The 15,699-nt window shown below is 39.1% G+C and overlaps 1 protein-coding gene across 1 annotated transcript in view; it reads right to left on the reverse strand.

Moving 5' to 3' along the window:
• Positions 1-15,699, reverse strand: part of nbas (NBAS subunit of NRZ tethering complex) — a 305,288-nt gene that overhangs the window by 273,760 nt on the left and 15,829 nt on the right. Inside the window, exons 5-11 of the mRNA XM_073056940.1 lie at positions 15,266-15,313; positions 11,553-11,596; positions 10,467-10,600; positions 9,392-9,525; positions 6,753-6,851; positions 3,968-4,106; positions 1,696-1,758 (exon numbers count right to left, since the gene is read on the reverse strand). Coding sequence (XP_072913041.1) covers positions 1,696-1,758; positions 3,968-4,106; positions 6,753-6,851; positions 9,392-9,525; positions 10,467-10,600; positions 11,553-11,596; positions 15,266-15,313 — 661 coding nt within the window. The remainder of the gene's footprint in view (positions 1-1,695; positions 1,759-3,967; positions 4,107-6,752; positions 6,852-9,391; positions 9,526-10,466; positions 10,601-11,552; positions 11,597-15,265; positions 15,314-15,699) is intronic.

The following is a 15,699-nucleotide window of genomic DNA, read 5'->3' on the forward strand; positions in this document are numbered from 1 at the left end:
GCCTCTGCTCTTTCCCTGTCAGATTTCTTCTTCTTCAGCCCTTTATCTATTCTAACCATCACCTCCTAGCTTCTCACATCATTCCCTTTCATCCCACCTCTGCTCCTGCTCCTCCCCACACACCGACCTGCTTATTCTGGCTTTCTTCCTTTCTAGTCCTGATGAAGGGTCTAGGTACAGAATGCCAACTGTTCATTTTCCTCCATTGATGCTGCCTAACCTGCTGAGTTCCTCTAGTATTTTGTGTGCATTGCTGCTGGACTGACTGACAGATTCAAAATAATCATTTGCCAGCTAATTGCACTATTGGTTGCAATTACAGAACTGAGCATTAAGATTCTTCAGCATAGTGATTTAAATTTGATTTGATATTTTTGTGTATCCTTTCAGAAATTTACTTTTTTCTTTACAATTCAAAAAATGTCATCACTATTAAATGAACCTTAACAGTGACAGTCAGAAAGATGCTAATGTTCTCAGGGTTCTGCAGGAGCTGGCATGCTTCATTAAGATAATGGAGGTTCCACTTCAATTCAAACTTCAGCTCTCAAATCTGGGGTGCTTCAGGCCAGGCTTTGCAATATTAAGGTTTACAATTCTGAGCAGGGAGACCAGTCCAAATAGTTATGGCCAATTAACAGATATGAAAATAATGATTACATTCATCGCTTAGAATGCCTAAGTTTTATGTGTTATATTTTAAGGAGTGCAGTAAAACCGATTTTTGGGGTTAATGTACGAGAGGCATTTGATGTCTCTGGGCCTGTACTCTCTGGAGATAAGAAGAATGAAGGGGGGTCTCACTGGAACCTGTTGAATGGCTGAGATAGAATAGATGTGGAGGGACCGTTTCTGATAGTGGGGGACTCTAGGACTACAGCCTCAGAATAGAGGGTCATCCATTTAGAACAAAGGTGGAAGAGAAATTTCGTTAGCCAGAGAGTGATGAATCTGTGGAATTCAATGCCACAGGTGGTTGTGGAGGCCAAGTCATTGGGTATACTTAAAGTGGGGGGGTTGATAGTGTCCTGATTAGTCAAGGTATCAAAGGTCACAGAGAGAAGACAGCAGAATTGGGTTGAGAAGGGTAATAAATCAGCCATGACGGAATGACAGAGCAAATTTGATGGACTCAATGGCCTAATTCTGTTCCAATGTCTAGTGGTTAATTCTAAATCTTTAAAGTAAAAAATTTGTAATCACAATACAAAATGCATAATTGTCATCAATTTTTTTTTGCTGTTTCGTTTTTTCTGATGACCAACTCCAGATAAGACAAGTTTTTGTGCAGAGGTCCTTTCAACTTGATATACAGAGCCAGCACAATACATTATTTTGGCTGATAATAGATTCAAACGTAAATCTAATAGAATAAAAAAATATAGTGCAGCAAGTCTGAGGAGCAGAACAAAAGAGGAAGGTTAAATGGAATGAAATGAATTCCACTGCACAAATGTGTACGAATGCAGACATACACACAGAAGGGTGGGGAGAGAGCAGGATCCTGGAAAAATAGGAAGCAGAAAGAAAATTGAGAATGGTAGTTATCCTTTTATGCAGTTAAAGGATAAATTTTTAATTTTGTAAAATAGCATTAATTGCTACATTAAAATCTTTCCCAAATGAGAGCTATAAGCAACCAAAATTCCTTTGACTCAGCAATCCAAACCATCATTTTTTTCACGTAAATCTTACCTGCTCTGGCTGCCGTCGCCAGAAGGGTCGAACACTAAGCATCCGTAATAAGCTTCTTTGTGACTGACAGCAAAGAACAAGATGGATGTTAGTTGAAAGTTTAATAAACATGATTTACTAATACAGGAATTTTGAAAACAAGCTTTGCAGTAAAGAATTCTTTTATAATGAGGCATTTCGGACAATAACTTTAGAACTTCAATAGACATGCATGGAGTGCAGCGTGACGAGGAAACAGGGTACATGTCCTACACCTATGTTTTAGGTAAAATGAATAACCCAACACCAAACCTGAAAAGAAATGTAAGGAACCAACAATAAAAGCCTCAGTTTATTAAGTTTAAAAGTTTAGATACTTCATTAATTCTTACAAACATTTAATTTTTTTTTAATCCCTAATGGTTTGCTACTTTAGCTTGCTTTAAAATACAGTGAATTCTGGTTAATCGGGACAGCCACTTATTTGGGACACAATGCTATTTAACTGGGACAGGAGACTGTGGCTGAACAGTTTCTAACTAGCGCCAATTGTATGCATGCTGTGTGGCAGTTAGACACTAAACCATCCTTAGGGCGAACAGTTTTTTAGATAGCATCAGTTGCATGTGCTCATGTTATTCATTTCGGCCAGCATTCGCCAATTCCAAAGGCTGTGATCTTTTAATATCCTGTTTTTATTTTGACTTAAAAGTAATATTCATACCTTTGCCAAAATGCCAGAAAAATATTTGACACAAGCTGAAAAAGATTACCCTTCTGGACCAAATTAAAGGCCATCTGCCCAGCACCACTCATCATCATCTGGAAAGTTATTGTTAGATTACAACATTACTTCATGCAAAAAGCCGATGAAAGCAGTCCACCATCTGCACTGTGTCTGTGATGATTTTATCAATTTACAGTCAATCAAAAGAACACGGCAACGTAAACTGAATGAATTCTTCTATCAACAACTATAAGGAACTAATACATATTTGCAACGTGCTGCAGTATTACTGGTAGTATTCTAATTTATTCTGTATTTTATTTACCGTAAATACATAATTTCTTAATCAGATGGCATTTTGTCTTTTTTATACCTTTTTAAACTATTTCCATGAAACTTCGGCTAATTGGCAACTGCTTAATTGAGCCAAAGTGTACCAGTCCTGATGTGTCCCAATTAACCAGAATCTACTATACATACAGTACTGTGCAAAAGTTTACAGCACATATATATAGCTAGGGTGCCTAAGACTTTTGCACAGTACTGCAGTAATTTTATGTACTGCACCGTCCTGCTGCCGTAAACAAGAACAAGTTTCATGACAAAGGTGAGTGATGGCAAACCTGATTCTGAGAGAGGTCTCTGGAGGTGGGGAGGGAGGTGGAGGTGGAGAGGAATCATGGTTGGGAAAAGAGGAAGGGAGAAGGGATGGAGCAGGGAGTACTGGGACATTCTGTAATGAATAAACCAAGTGTTTGGAATATATTTACATATACACACACACCTCCAAGACTTTTGTACAGTACTGTATTTTGTAGTGTGTTCAGACCTCTTGATACTTTTTCTTGAATTTTTAACATTAACTAAGTTATTAATCATATTGAAACTCTCAAAAGTATTTTGAAACTTTGAGTGCTTAATTTGACATGTCAAACTAGCTCTGAAATTGTCTTTGTGAGAGGGCTTGTTACCACTAAGATGTATAAGGCGCAAAAGCTTTTTTGACCTTAAGACCTCCAACAAGGAAAATGCTCCTTGGAAAAATAATCACTGGAGAATAGTCAGACGAAAATTATTATTTTTAAAAATCTGGAATATTTCATTGTTACAGTTGTTACTGAGCAAATACTTGATCCTCAAGATGGTGCATATTTGTGAATAATGTATCCCATACCAAGGTATTTCTGCAGTGAATCTTAAAGGAACAAGATTAAAATTGGACTGCAATCACACAATTTCAGCATTAACTGCAGATGCACGAACCACTGAAGGGTGGAGAGGAATGAAAATCCCTCTGTATTCCCACATAGTAATATTGTTTTTATGTATGAAGAATACTTCAAAATGGAATTTGGAATGTTTCAAAGAGATTCTGAACTACATAAATACAAAAAAAATTCATGTGCAAGAATCATGCAAAAAAAATCAACAGCTCAAATACGGTGTATTAAATTCACAGGAATTTAACTGCAATACTCTCTTAATTCTGATATGAAATTCAACTATTTCACATATAATTAATAAGCAAACAAAAATAGATGATAAAAAAGACATTCTTTCACTTACAGCACCAACATCCTCTTCATAGTTGGTGACTTGTTTATAGTAAGGTGCACCAGAAAGAACCCGCCAGGAAGTTATTCCATAACTGGTGGCTTTTGAGAGTCCTCCTTCATTGGTTTCATAGCCCCCAACTAACAATAGTCTGCATTGTTATAAATTATACATTGATTAGAGTAAATAGAAGATTAAAGCATCATACATTAAGAACGCATGATTGAGCTAGCAAAATAGATAATGTTAAAGGTTGGTAAAGTAAATGCAGTATCAAATAGCAAATTTCATTTTCAGACATAAATTCACATTTGCTAATAGACATTATAAATTAATCATTTATTATATTATATTACAAGGGTACTTTTTTCTCCCCAAACTAAGATCACACAGGGAAAAACAAACTAATGTTTTGTTGACTACTGAAGATTGTTAAAATTCTTATCCGCTGGATCGTAAAACACCCAAATGGAGCTTCTAATTTCAATTCTTTGGAACAATTTAATTCAAAGTTCTTCCACTACCTTCAATTCCTCTCCTCCCCTGCTGTCATGGAAGTTACAGTTGAAATATTTGAATGCAGGAGATAAATTCAACTTTGATGCTTCAACTTTCTGGCATTATACTCTATAGGAATTTAGATTCTCTGAACCGGCAGAGCAAGCTGTTAACTTACTAAGTTCACATGATATTAAAATGCATCAAATGAAATCACAAAGTGTGCAAATTTATCTGAATAGCTGTTTTTCCTATGGACATAAAAAATGGAAACCGGAAAAACTGGTAAATTGGTTTACTGTTGTCATATGGACAGAGGTACAGTGAAAAACTTTGTTTTGTATGCCATCCATACAGGTGATTTCATTACATCGTGCATTGTAGTAGTACAAAGGAAAAAATAACATTAACACAGAACAAAAAGTGCTACAGACTAAACCATGTGCAAACAATTATACTTGACTAAAGGCAAACACCAATCAACATTCATGGTGAATTTGTATATCATTCACCCATATAAGACATAGCAGCACAATTAAACCTTTCAGACCATTGAGTCTGCTCCACCATTCCATCATGGCTGATTTATCTTACTTCTCAACCCCATTCGTCTGCCTTCTCCCTGTAACCATTGACACCCTGATTAATCAGGAACTATTCAACCTCCGTTTTAAATATAACCAATGACTTGTGTTACGAATGTGTCACAACTCTGAGGGACCGAAGGGTACAAAGGAGCCCCCTCCTTTTTGAGAATCACAAGATCACTATTAATTCAGGTCTGGGGACCCAGGAAATGAGAGAGAGAATCCTCAAGGGTTTGGAATGTGTGTCCTGCCCTCAGCGAGACAAAGCCTCGGATACCGGCCATTGTCTCTTGGAGACGGAATTGTGTATTGAGTACTGTACTATTCATTGAAGTCCTCAGGGAATGAATAGAATGGGCTGGTTCAGGGATTGCATCATCCCAACCTGACTGACATCTGAGACCCCGTGAGTAAGGATAAAAGAGAGTCTGGGGAACAACCCCTTTAGACGCACCAGGAGAAACGCTAGAAATCCCGTGACAGCGTTTAATAGCGACAGCTGGTGAGGGGCCCGCGTGCGTCCTTTTCCATTTGCCTCGGAATTGGTGGGCCTTACCACGGAAGACAGCTTAGCTAAAGAAGAGACCACCACCAACGAAATTTCGAAGGATCGACATCATAAAAAGGAAAAGCTGGCAAGTTCTAAAAATCTGTCTCTTGAATCCAACCAAAGGCTGCAGCCTGCATGAACTAAATGACTTTTTATATTTCCATCGGACAATACATTATCCCCTAGACAACGATAGAGCTTATTTCTTATTGATTATTATTATACCCGCACTTTTAGAGTTAGTATTGACAACGTATATTATCTGTGTGTTTGCATTGATATTATTTTTGTGTATTTTTACCAATAAATACTGTTAAAAATAGTACCATCAGACTTCAACGGACCTCTCTATCTTTGCTGGTAAGTGACCTAGTTACGGGGTTCGTAACACTTGGCCTCCACAGCCATCTGTGGCAATGAATTCCACACATTCGGCACTCTCTGGATGAAGAAATTCCTCCTCATCTCTATTCTAAATGGATGTCCTAATATTCTGAGGTGGTGTCATCTGGTCCTAGACTCCCCCACTATCATTAAAACCTTCTCCACATTCATTCTATCTAGGCCTTTCAATATTCAATAGATTTCAATGTGACTCCTCTTCTTTCTTCTGATCTCCAATGAGTTGAGGCCCAGAGCCATCAAATGCTCCTCAAACATTAACCCTTTTACTCCTGGAATCATTCTTGTGAACCTCCTTTGGACTCACTCTAATGGCAGCACATCCTTTCTTAGATAAGGGGTCCAAAACTGCTCACAGTACTCCAAGTACGCTCTGACAAATGCTGTATAAAGCCTCAGTGTTACATTCCTGCTTTTATATTCTAGTTCTCTTGAATTGAATGCTAACATTGCCTTCACTTAAGGTGGCTACACAAGACAAAAATCTAATTTATCCGTGATATGGCATCAAACTTGTGATTCAAAAATTGCTTGAAATGTGATTCAATTTTCTGGAAGTAATATGTTAAACCCCCCCCAAAATTTGCTTTGTAATGTATTGGAGTGTTTGGGATCCATCATGTTAAGGTTGCTTCTAGCTTATCTGTACGTCAAGTACACATGAAAAAGGCATACCATTTGCTTAAAATGAATTAAGATTTTTCAGGGCTTTTTAATTTGTAAGGATACATTTACAATTATGAATTTTAAAAATGTTTACCTGTGACCAGAATGGTAGATCACTGTAATTACACCATGAGAATAATAGTTGTTAAAGTTGAAGCTGTGTTTTTCTTGGAAAGTTTGATTGGTTCCAACACTGGACAGAGGGAAATAAAGACCCAAGAGTTTAAGGTTTTGGAGAAGTTTCAAAACATTTGCATTAATTTTAAAGCAAGAATAAAAGTAGCATCTGTAAACAAATATGGTCATCAAGGAAGAAATCAGATAACAACTTCTAGCTTTACACATTTAGAGATAAATATGGAAATCAGTGCCCAAATTACATACCAGGTTTAACTACACCAATGTCAGAAAGCTTTGGTTTTAAAACACACCTAAAGTTCTGAAGCATGGTTACTTATTTACGTATAGATTCCTATCAAAGGAGACAACAAGCATAATGGATTGCTGGTTCAATTTTATGCTTAAAAAACAGCAACAGCTTGCATTTATAAAAGTGCTGTATTTAACAAATTCAATGGACCACAATACTCATGGACTGGTTTTGCAATGAAACCCATGATATTCAAGTTTCTATTGAAGTGCATAATACTGGTGATAATATATTGGTGAGGACTGAGGGATTTGCTAATAGAGAGAAAAGAAACGTGCTAGATAGAATTTCATATGGTAACATATGATATTTCATAGCATCAGAGTTTGTTGTTCAGTTCTGGTGCCTTCAGTAAGAAGTCTCTGAGCATCCTCCCTGTGGACTGCATGGGTTTTCCCCAGGTGTTGGTAGTGGTAGGTTAATTTGTCATTGTAAATTATTCTGTTATGAGGTTTGGATTAAATCAGGGCTGCCAGGGCGGCGCGGCTCAAAGGGGTGGAAGGGCCTACTCCACACTTTATCACCAAAATAAATCGTCAACTTCAGCAAAAAAAAACAATAGGCAAAATTCAAATGCTGAAAAGTTGAAAGATGCTGGTGTTCAAAGAAACTGTGTCTTTCTGCATGAACAACAGAAAGTTAACATGCAGTACAGCAAGCTAAATAGTGTGCTGATCTTTACTGCAAGACAATTTGAGTGTAACAACATATCTTGCAATATTTATATAGGCCTTGTTGAGTCTGCACCTGGAATATAGAGGACAGGTCGAAGAAAGGATAAAATTGAGCTAGGAGTAAAGGTTCACCAGGGTGATATTCAACAAATAATACCACGTTTGTTGAATGAGCAGAAACAAAACAGACTAGCCCTATTGTCCCTGGACTTTAAAAAAAATCAAATCCTATTGAAATATGTGAAATCTTTACGCAGCTTGATAGGGCAGAAGCAGATAGAGTTGATGGTTCTGGGCAAATACTGAAAATAAATAAATACTCCAGTTACTTTCAGTTTCTAATCTGCAGATTGCTCAATGCCAAAACGTATAACTAAAAGAACAACACACACAAAATGCTGGTGGAACACAACAGGCCAGGCAGCATCTATAGGGAGAAGCACTGTCGACGTTTCGGGCCGAGACCTTTCGTCAGGACTAACCGAGAAGAAAGATAGTAAGAGATTTGAAAGTAGTGGGGGGAGGGGAAAATGTGAAATGATAGGAGAAGACCGGAGGGGGTGGGATGAAGCTAAGAGCTGGAAAGGTGATTAATACACCGGACACAGTATACCACACCAGCTTCCAGATGAGGCAACACTTCACCTGTGAGTCGGTTGGTGTGGTATACTGCGTCCGGTGCTCCTGGTGTGGCCTTTTATATATTGGTGAGACCCGACGCAGACTGGGAGACCATTTCACCTACGCTCGGTCCGCCACAGAAAGCAGGATCTCCCAGTGGCTACACATTTTAATTCCACGTCCCATTCCCATGCTGATATGTCTATCCATGGCCTCCTCTACTGTCAAGATGAAGCCACACTCAGGTTGGAGGAACAACACCTTATATACCGGCTGGGTAGCCTCCAACCTGATGGCATGAACACTGACTTCTCTAACTTCCGTTAATGCCCCTCCTCCCCTTCTTACCCCATCCCTGACATATTTAGTTGTTTGCCTGTTCTCCATCTCCCTCTGGTGCTTCCCCCCCTCCCTTCTTTCTCCCGAGGCCTCCCGTCCCATGATTCTTTCTCTTCTCCAGCGCTGTATCACTTTCGCCAATCATCTTTCCAGCTCTTAGCTTCATCCCACCCCCTCCGGACTTCTCCTATCATTTCGCATTTTCCCCTCCCCCCCCCCAACTACTTTCAAATCTCTTACTATCTTTCCTTTCAGTTAGTCCTGACGAAGGGTCTCGGCCCGAAACGTCGACAGTGCTTCTCCCTATAGATGCTGCCTGGCCTGCTGTGTTCCACCAGCATTTTGTGTGTGTTGTTGTTTGAATTTCCAGCATCTACAGATTTCCTCGTGTTTGCTGTATAACTAAAAGAGTTGATTTTTGACTTAACCCAGAAAGGACCTAACTTAGTTTATGAAGAACTTTATAGATGTATTGGATTTGGACACCAATTATAAATGTGTGTACCTGCCATCACAACAATTTGTTTTTGGAAGTGGAAATTATTTCTATGAACATAAAATTTAGACAATTAATGGTTTCAATTGATTGGTGTAGATGGAGTCAAATTCAGATTAGAATGTTGTGCAGCAAAATAGGGTGCAGATTAATGTCAAATGTCAAGACTTTACCTGACCAAATAGCTCTTCAGCTGACCACGATAGTTGACTACCAGAAGTTCTGCTGAGTATTGAGCAGAATCAGTGGACTCCAGGAAGATCAACCCTGCCACAGCATGACTGAGGTCGCCTGCAAAGCTAGTAGACTTAAAATCATTTGAAAAATAGGTCAGTTGTAGGCTACTTATTTCATTAAAACAGAGAAAACATCCCAGTTGCAGTTGAAACAGTCACACTCTCCCCACAAAATTTATAGGTTTAACAAGAAACAAAGTTTTCAAACACAAAATACACTTCAGATGCTGGGGTCAAAGCAACACATACAATAAGCTGGAGGAACTAAGCAGGTCGGACAGCATCCGTGGAAATGAGCAGTCAATGTTTTGGGCTGAGGCCCTTCGTCAGGACACATCGTCAGATGTCCTGACGAAGGGTCTCGGCCCGAAACATTGACTGCTCATTTCCACGGATGCTGTCTGACCTGCTGAGTTCCTCCAGCTTGTTGAACAAAGTTTCCAATACACTGCAGTTTTTCCAACCACTGTTTTCACTTTCCCTCAATTTTATGGCTATTTCCTTAAAATGCTATACTTGGCTTACACCATAACATTCTGGGTGAACTACCCTCCCAAGTGGTAAAATGAACTAAAGTCAGTCATGCATTCACTTACTCTAATTCTCCCCCACATAATTGTCAACTCCCCAAGGTTCCAACTCATATATTTTTGGGACATGGCAGCAAAGCACAGAATCCAAAGTAAACTTATGGTCACAGAGATGAGGCACAAACTCGAAATGCCTGCCCGATGTTCCACCTTGCCTTGCAGTACAGTACAAATACATTGAATTTGCCTCTACTAAGTTATTATTTGCTATTATCCAAATATAACCATAAAATTGATAACAGTATCTTTACTTCTTTCTGAAAATATTGTAAATTACACTTTTTGTTCAGAGAAACCTATCTTTTTAATATCTTCATCAACAGAAGTATGCCTCTGATATTAAAAAAAGCGCATAGCTGGGAAAATGATGTTTTCAAATACCACTTTATGTCATCACATTAGAAGATAAACATCAGTAGTACCGGTGAAATTACGAAGAGTTCACTGCCCATCAAGTCAAACACCCTCACTGTGCCCGAGCTCTCAGCATAAGCCAGCAATGTACAATCGTGACTCCATGCCACACGACGCCACTGAGGGTAAGGATCCTTTGGAACTAGAAATAAAAACAAGTAATTAACTTCTCAACTTTTGTAATAAAGGTTCATTATTAAGTACTTCAAAGTTGTATGCTATGAAAATAAAAGCTGTTTTTTTAAAATAAAGTGCACTCCTAAATAACTGCTGTAAAAATAAATCATTATTAACTGGATCATTTCTATAGTGGTGGCATCTTCTTGAAACAGATCCACAAACAGTAACTCTACACTGATTAAGCTAATATCTCTCTGTCTACTTCACGAAAATAACTGCAGGACTCATTATCAAAGATGGCAATTATCCAAGTCCAGCTTGCAGTAGTTAATTTGTTCAATGTTATCATCCAAGCAGATGGCTAACACCATGCTCAGGTTATTACATAATTCAAAGAATATACAGCATTGAAATCGTTAAAAGCACAGGTGGTGACATTCTTCACAGCCAACAAAATAACACTCAGGACTAATATCTAGGAGTTGAGAAAAAGTATTTCAGATTATGGTACAAATTGATATTTAAACATATAAACAAGCTATTCTCCCACCCACCAGCCCCTCCAACTATATCCCATGCCCACCCATCTCTGCCAACATTATGTTTCTCTTTCAAATATTTATCAAGTGGATGTCTGTCCGCTCTAAGTATTTGACATATTGAAGATTATCAAATTCAATGAAAGAAATTCCAGCTTTAACACAGCCAGTGCAGATTATTTGACCAGATGGTATGCAATGAGGTGTGCTTCCCCCCCCAATTAAAAATGTAAGATGCCATAAAGGTGATTTTCATATGGCAACTATGCTACAGAAAGATAAGATTTGGGAGGATAGCCAGAAGCTGACCTGTTTTAAAGTAAATATTGGTTACCACAAACCCAGGTTCAGCAAACAAGTAAATCTCAGCATCCACCACCCCTTTAGCTGCAGTCTTTAAGCACAATAATTAATCAAAAGTTACAAGTGTGTTACCTATACATTTTCCAATGACAGAGCCAAATTCATCTTTTGCAGATCTGTAAAATATTTTGCAAAGATTAGGAAAAGAGTCACTTAATTTTTTTTATCAAGATTCAAGCTTTAAGATTTTTTAATGTCATTTTCAGTATGCAAGTATAAAGGAGAACGAAATAATTCTTACACCAGATCCAATGCAGCGCAAAAAAAAACATAATTAAATATAAATACAGCAGATAACTTATTTTGATTACAGTAGCTTATTGTACTTAGATTGATTCTATGTATAAAAATTGACGCTAGGTACAGGAACGTCTGTACATAACTTTGACAGGAAATGATACAGTAGTAGTGGTGGATTAGTGGATGGAAGATGCTGATCAGCCTTACTGCTCAGGAAAAATAACTATTGAGTTTGGTGGTTCTGGCAAGGATGCTACGTACAAACAGTCCATGAGTAACCATGAGCAGGGTGGGGGGGATCCTTAATGATATTACTGGGCTTTTCTGTATACGTGAGGGAGGAGGGGCAGTAGGCTGGCGCCAGTAATGCGTTGGGCAGTTTCGACTACCTGTTGTAAAGCCTTCCTATCTACCACAGTGCAGTTTCCTTATCATGCAGTGCTGCAGCACTGTGGGATGCTCTCCACTGTGGTTTATGAGTATACGTGGGTATAGTCCAGCTCACTTCAGCCTCCTCAAGAAGTAGAGGCATTGGTGAGCTTTCGTGATTGTGTAGGATGTGTTCTGGGACGAGGAGAGGTTGTGCCAGGTGCACTCCCAGGAGCTCAAAACTGCTCCGCAGTGTATTTAGACTGAGGAGGAGGAGTTTGTTCACCAAGGTCTGTGGGACAATAGTGTTGGATGCCAAAATGAAATCCAGAAACAGCAATCTGACCCGTGTTCTTGATTTTTTTAGGTGTGTCAGGGCCAGGTACATGACAGATGGCAGATGCTGTCAAATAAACTTATTGGTGAGTGTTATCCCATAATCATTTAAGAAAATCCACGTAAACTGAATGATAAAAAATAACTTGGTGTGGCACAATGTATGATGAATTGGTTTAAGTGGCCAGAATTTGTTACTATGCTCATCTCCACATTATGTTAGTTGATCTCTGATGGAGCCCAAAGCAAGCCAATTAATTTCAGTGTCTCCAAATTAAAAGAAAATATACAAAATAAAAACAATCAGGTTTTCAGTTTTTGGTAACCTCTCGAAATTTTATGGAAGGGGCTTTGGACAAGGATGACATAGTCTTTCCCTTTGATATCCCACACAGGAATAATCTGTGACATTTGTAGACTAGGCTCAAAGAGAAAATCATTATCATTAATAATCACCTTAAGAAACAAAAATTGAAAGACAAGAGGAGATGAATTATAATACTGCTCCACCATTTCATTATGGTTGAACTACTTTCCCTCTTAACCCATTCTCCTGCTTTCTCCCCGTAACCTTTCATGAACCTATAAACCTCTGGCTTAAATAGACTCAATTACTTGACCTCAAAAGCCACATGTGCCAATGAGTTCCACAGATTCACCACCCTTTGGCTAAAGAAATACTTCCTCAACTCTATTCCGAGGCTGTGCCCTTTGATCCTAGATTCCCCCACTATGGGAAACATCCTCTCCACATCCACCTGATCTAGGGCTTTCAACATTCGATAGGTTTCAATGAGATTCCCCCCTCATTCTTCTAAACTCCAATGAATACGGGCCCAGAGCCATCAATGAGACCTCAAGCAATAAGCCTTTTATTCCCAGAATCATTTTCGTCACCAATACCTTATAAAACCTCAGCATTACATTCTTGCTCTTATATTCTAGCCCTCTCAAAATGGATGTTAGTATTGCACTTACCTTCCTCACCACCAACTCAGCTGCAAGTAAACCTTCGGGGAATCCTGCGCAAGGACTTTCAAGTCCCTTTGCACCTTGGATTTTTTAACTTTCTGCCCATTTAGAAAATAGCCTATGCTCTTGTTCCTTCTACCAAAGTGCATGACCATACACTTCCTGACGCTATTCCATTGCCACTTCTTTGCCCATTCTCTTAATCTATCTAAGACCTTTGGCAGCTTCCCTGCTTCCTCAACACTACCTGCCCCCTCCACCTATCCTCGTATCGTCTGCAAACTTGGCCACAAAGCCATCATTTCCATCATCCAAATCACTGAATTGCACTGAATTGACTTTACTACTTACATCCTTCATATACATGAGGAATTAAAAATCTTAACGTTACATCCTCGTTCAAATGTGCAATGTGCAATTATAGTAATTTATAATAAATATTATGTACAACAGGATAGTCAATATAGCATAGAAATACAGTTACATCAGCATGAGTTAATCAGTCTGATGGCCTGGTGGAAGAAGCTGTCCCAGAGCCTGTTGGTCCTGGCTTTTATGCTGCAGTACCGCTTCCTGGATGGTGGCAGCTGGAACAGTTCGTGGTTGGGGTGACTCGAGTCTACAATAACCCTTTGGGCTCTTTTTACACACTTATCTTTGTAAATGCCCTGAATTGTGGGAAGTTCACATCTACAGTTGTGCTGGGCTGTCCACACCACTCTCTGCAGAGTCTCACGGGTGATGTAATATATAACATAAAAAGAAGCAGTCCCAACACCAACCCCTGTGGAGTACCACGAGTCACTGGCAGCCAACAGAAAACATTCCCTTAATTCCCACTCTTTGCCTCCTTGCAATCGGCCAATCCTCTATCCATTCTGGTGTCTTTCCTGTGATGCAATGGCATGATCAGATGCAATGGCTTCTCAAGGGCCAACCAAAAGGTGTTTTTTCCCTCTTGGTTAAATATCATTTTCCTATCACAGGACAACACTGGACTCCAAGAAATTTGGGCACTGCGGGTCTACCCCATCAGTGAGCTATTCATTGGTGTACAATTTGGACTGTGTTGCTGCCTGCTATGGGAAGCCATCAAGTTTGTGCACGAAGGCCGCATGCAGTATAACCATGGGTGATTGTCTTGGATGTTTACCTGCCAATCGCAAGACCCTGTTGGACATTGATAACCTAAGATGCCGCAGGCCTGTTTCCCTAGTTTGGTGGCACAACAGATGGCGAGGCCTTTGAGGACCAGGCCTCAAGCCATGGGCTTGCCTGCTGCTGCAGTCCTGAGAGAAGACACTGGAGGCGGTGTAGCATGGCGTCCATCCTCAGTTGGGGGCTGGCCTTTCCTATTGGTGCTGCCCTCCAGTGCTAGATCAATGACAGGCTAGATTGTCTGCGCATGTTAATCTGCGCACTGCCAGGAACTGCACCATCTGAGGGAGAGGCTATTCGACCCATCAAGTTTCTCTTCCATTTCATCATGGCTGATCCATAATGTGCAGAAAGGATTTATTGCACTGTGATGGAAAAGACCTGTGGGGAACATTAACACTGACACAGTCCAACCTGCCATCTCCACAACAGTCCACAAAACTATGAGTACTACCTTATTGTTACTGTCAGTTCACAATATTTACTTTGTAATTTATACTACTTTTATGTTTTGCTCTGTATTGCTGCTGCAAGCAAGAACTTCACATCATATGACAGACTTTAAAAAACTGGTCTGAACAGCACATACCATTTACACATAGGTAGAAAATAGAAGCAACTTCACCTGAAGCTGCCAATTATTAAAACTTAAAAAAGGAAAACAGGGATACAAGAAGTAGAATATCCTTTGGACTTGAATGATACAGTACCTGATTTCAATGCATTGGTCTTGAACTACAGCAAGCAACTTTCCATTGCTGTCCAAAAACAGATAATATATTGTCAAATTTTAATGCATAGAACTAAAATAAAACTCTAATGCTGAGTTCTAATTATTTTTGCCAGTACCCTGAAAAGAATGCATTACTTTCAGAAGCACTAACCAAAGGTCTAAATTACAACTCCACGCAAGAATTCAAAGCAAAGTCAATATTAACCTCATCATTCAAATGAAAAATATGCACTATTTAGAGGTTTTGAGGCCATTATATACTGAATTCCTGCCCAAATGGTCATTGGTACTACTAATCAAAATAATTAATACAAGAAGAAAAACAACCTCAATTTAAGATTAGTGTACCCTTTGGACTGTGATTCACTATAATCAGGTCAATATATATATATGCATATATTGCAGCAATTG

The sequence above is a fragment of the Hemitrygon akajei genome, chromosome 9, assembly GCF_048418815.1.
Source record: "Hemitrygon akajei chromosome 9, sHemAka1.3, whole genome shotgun sequence".
Classification (NCBI taxonomy): Eukaryota; Metazoa; Chordata; class Chondrichthyes; order Myliobatiformes; family Dasyatidae; genus Hemitrygon; species Hemitrygon akajei.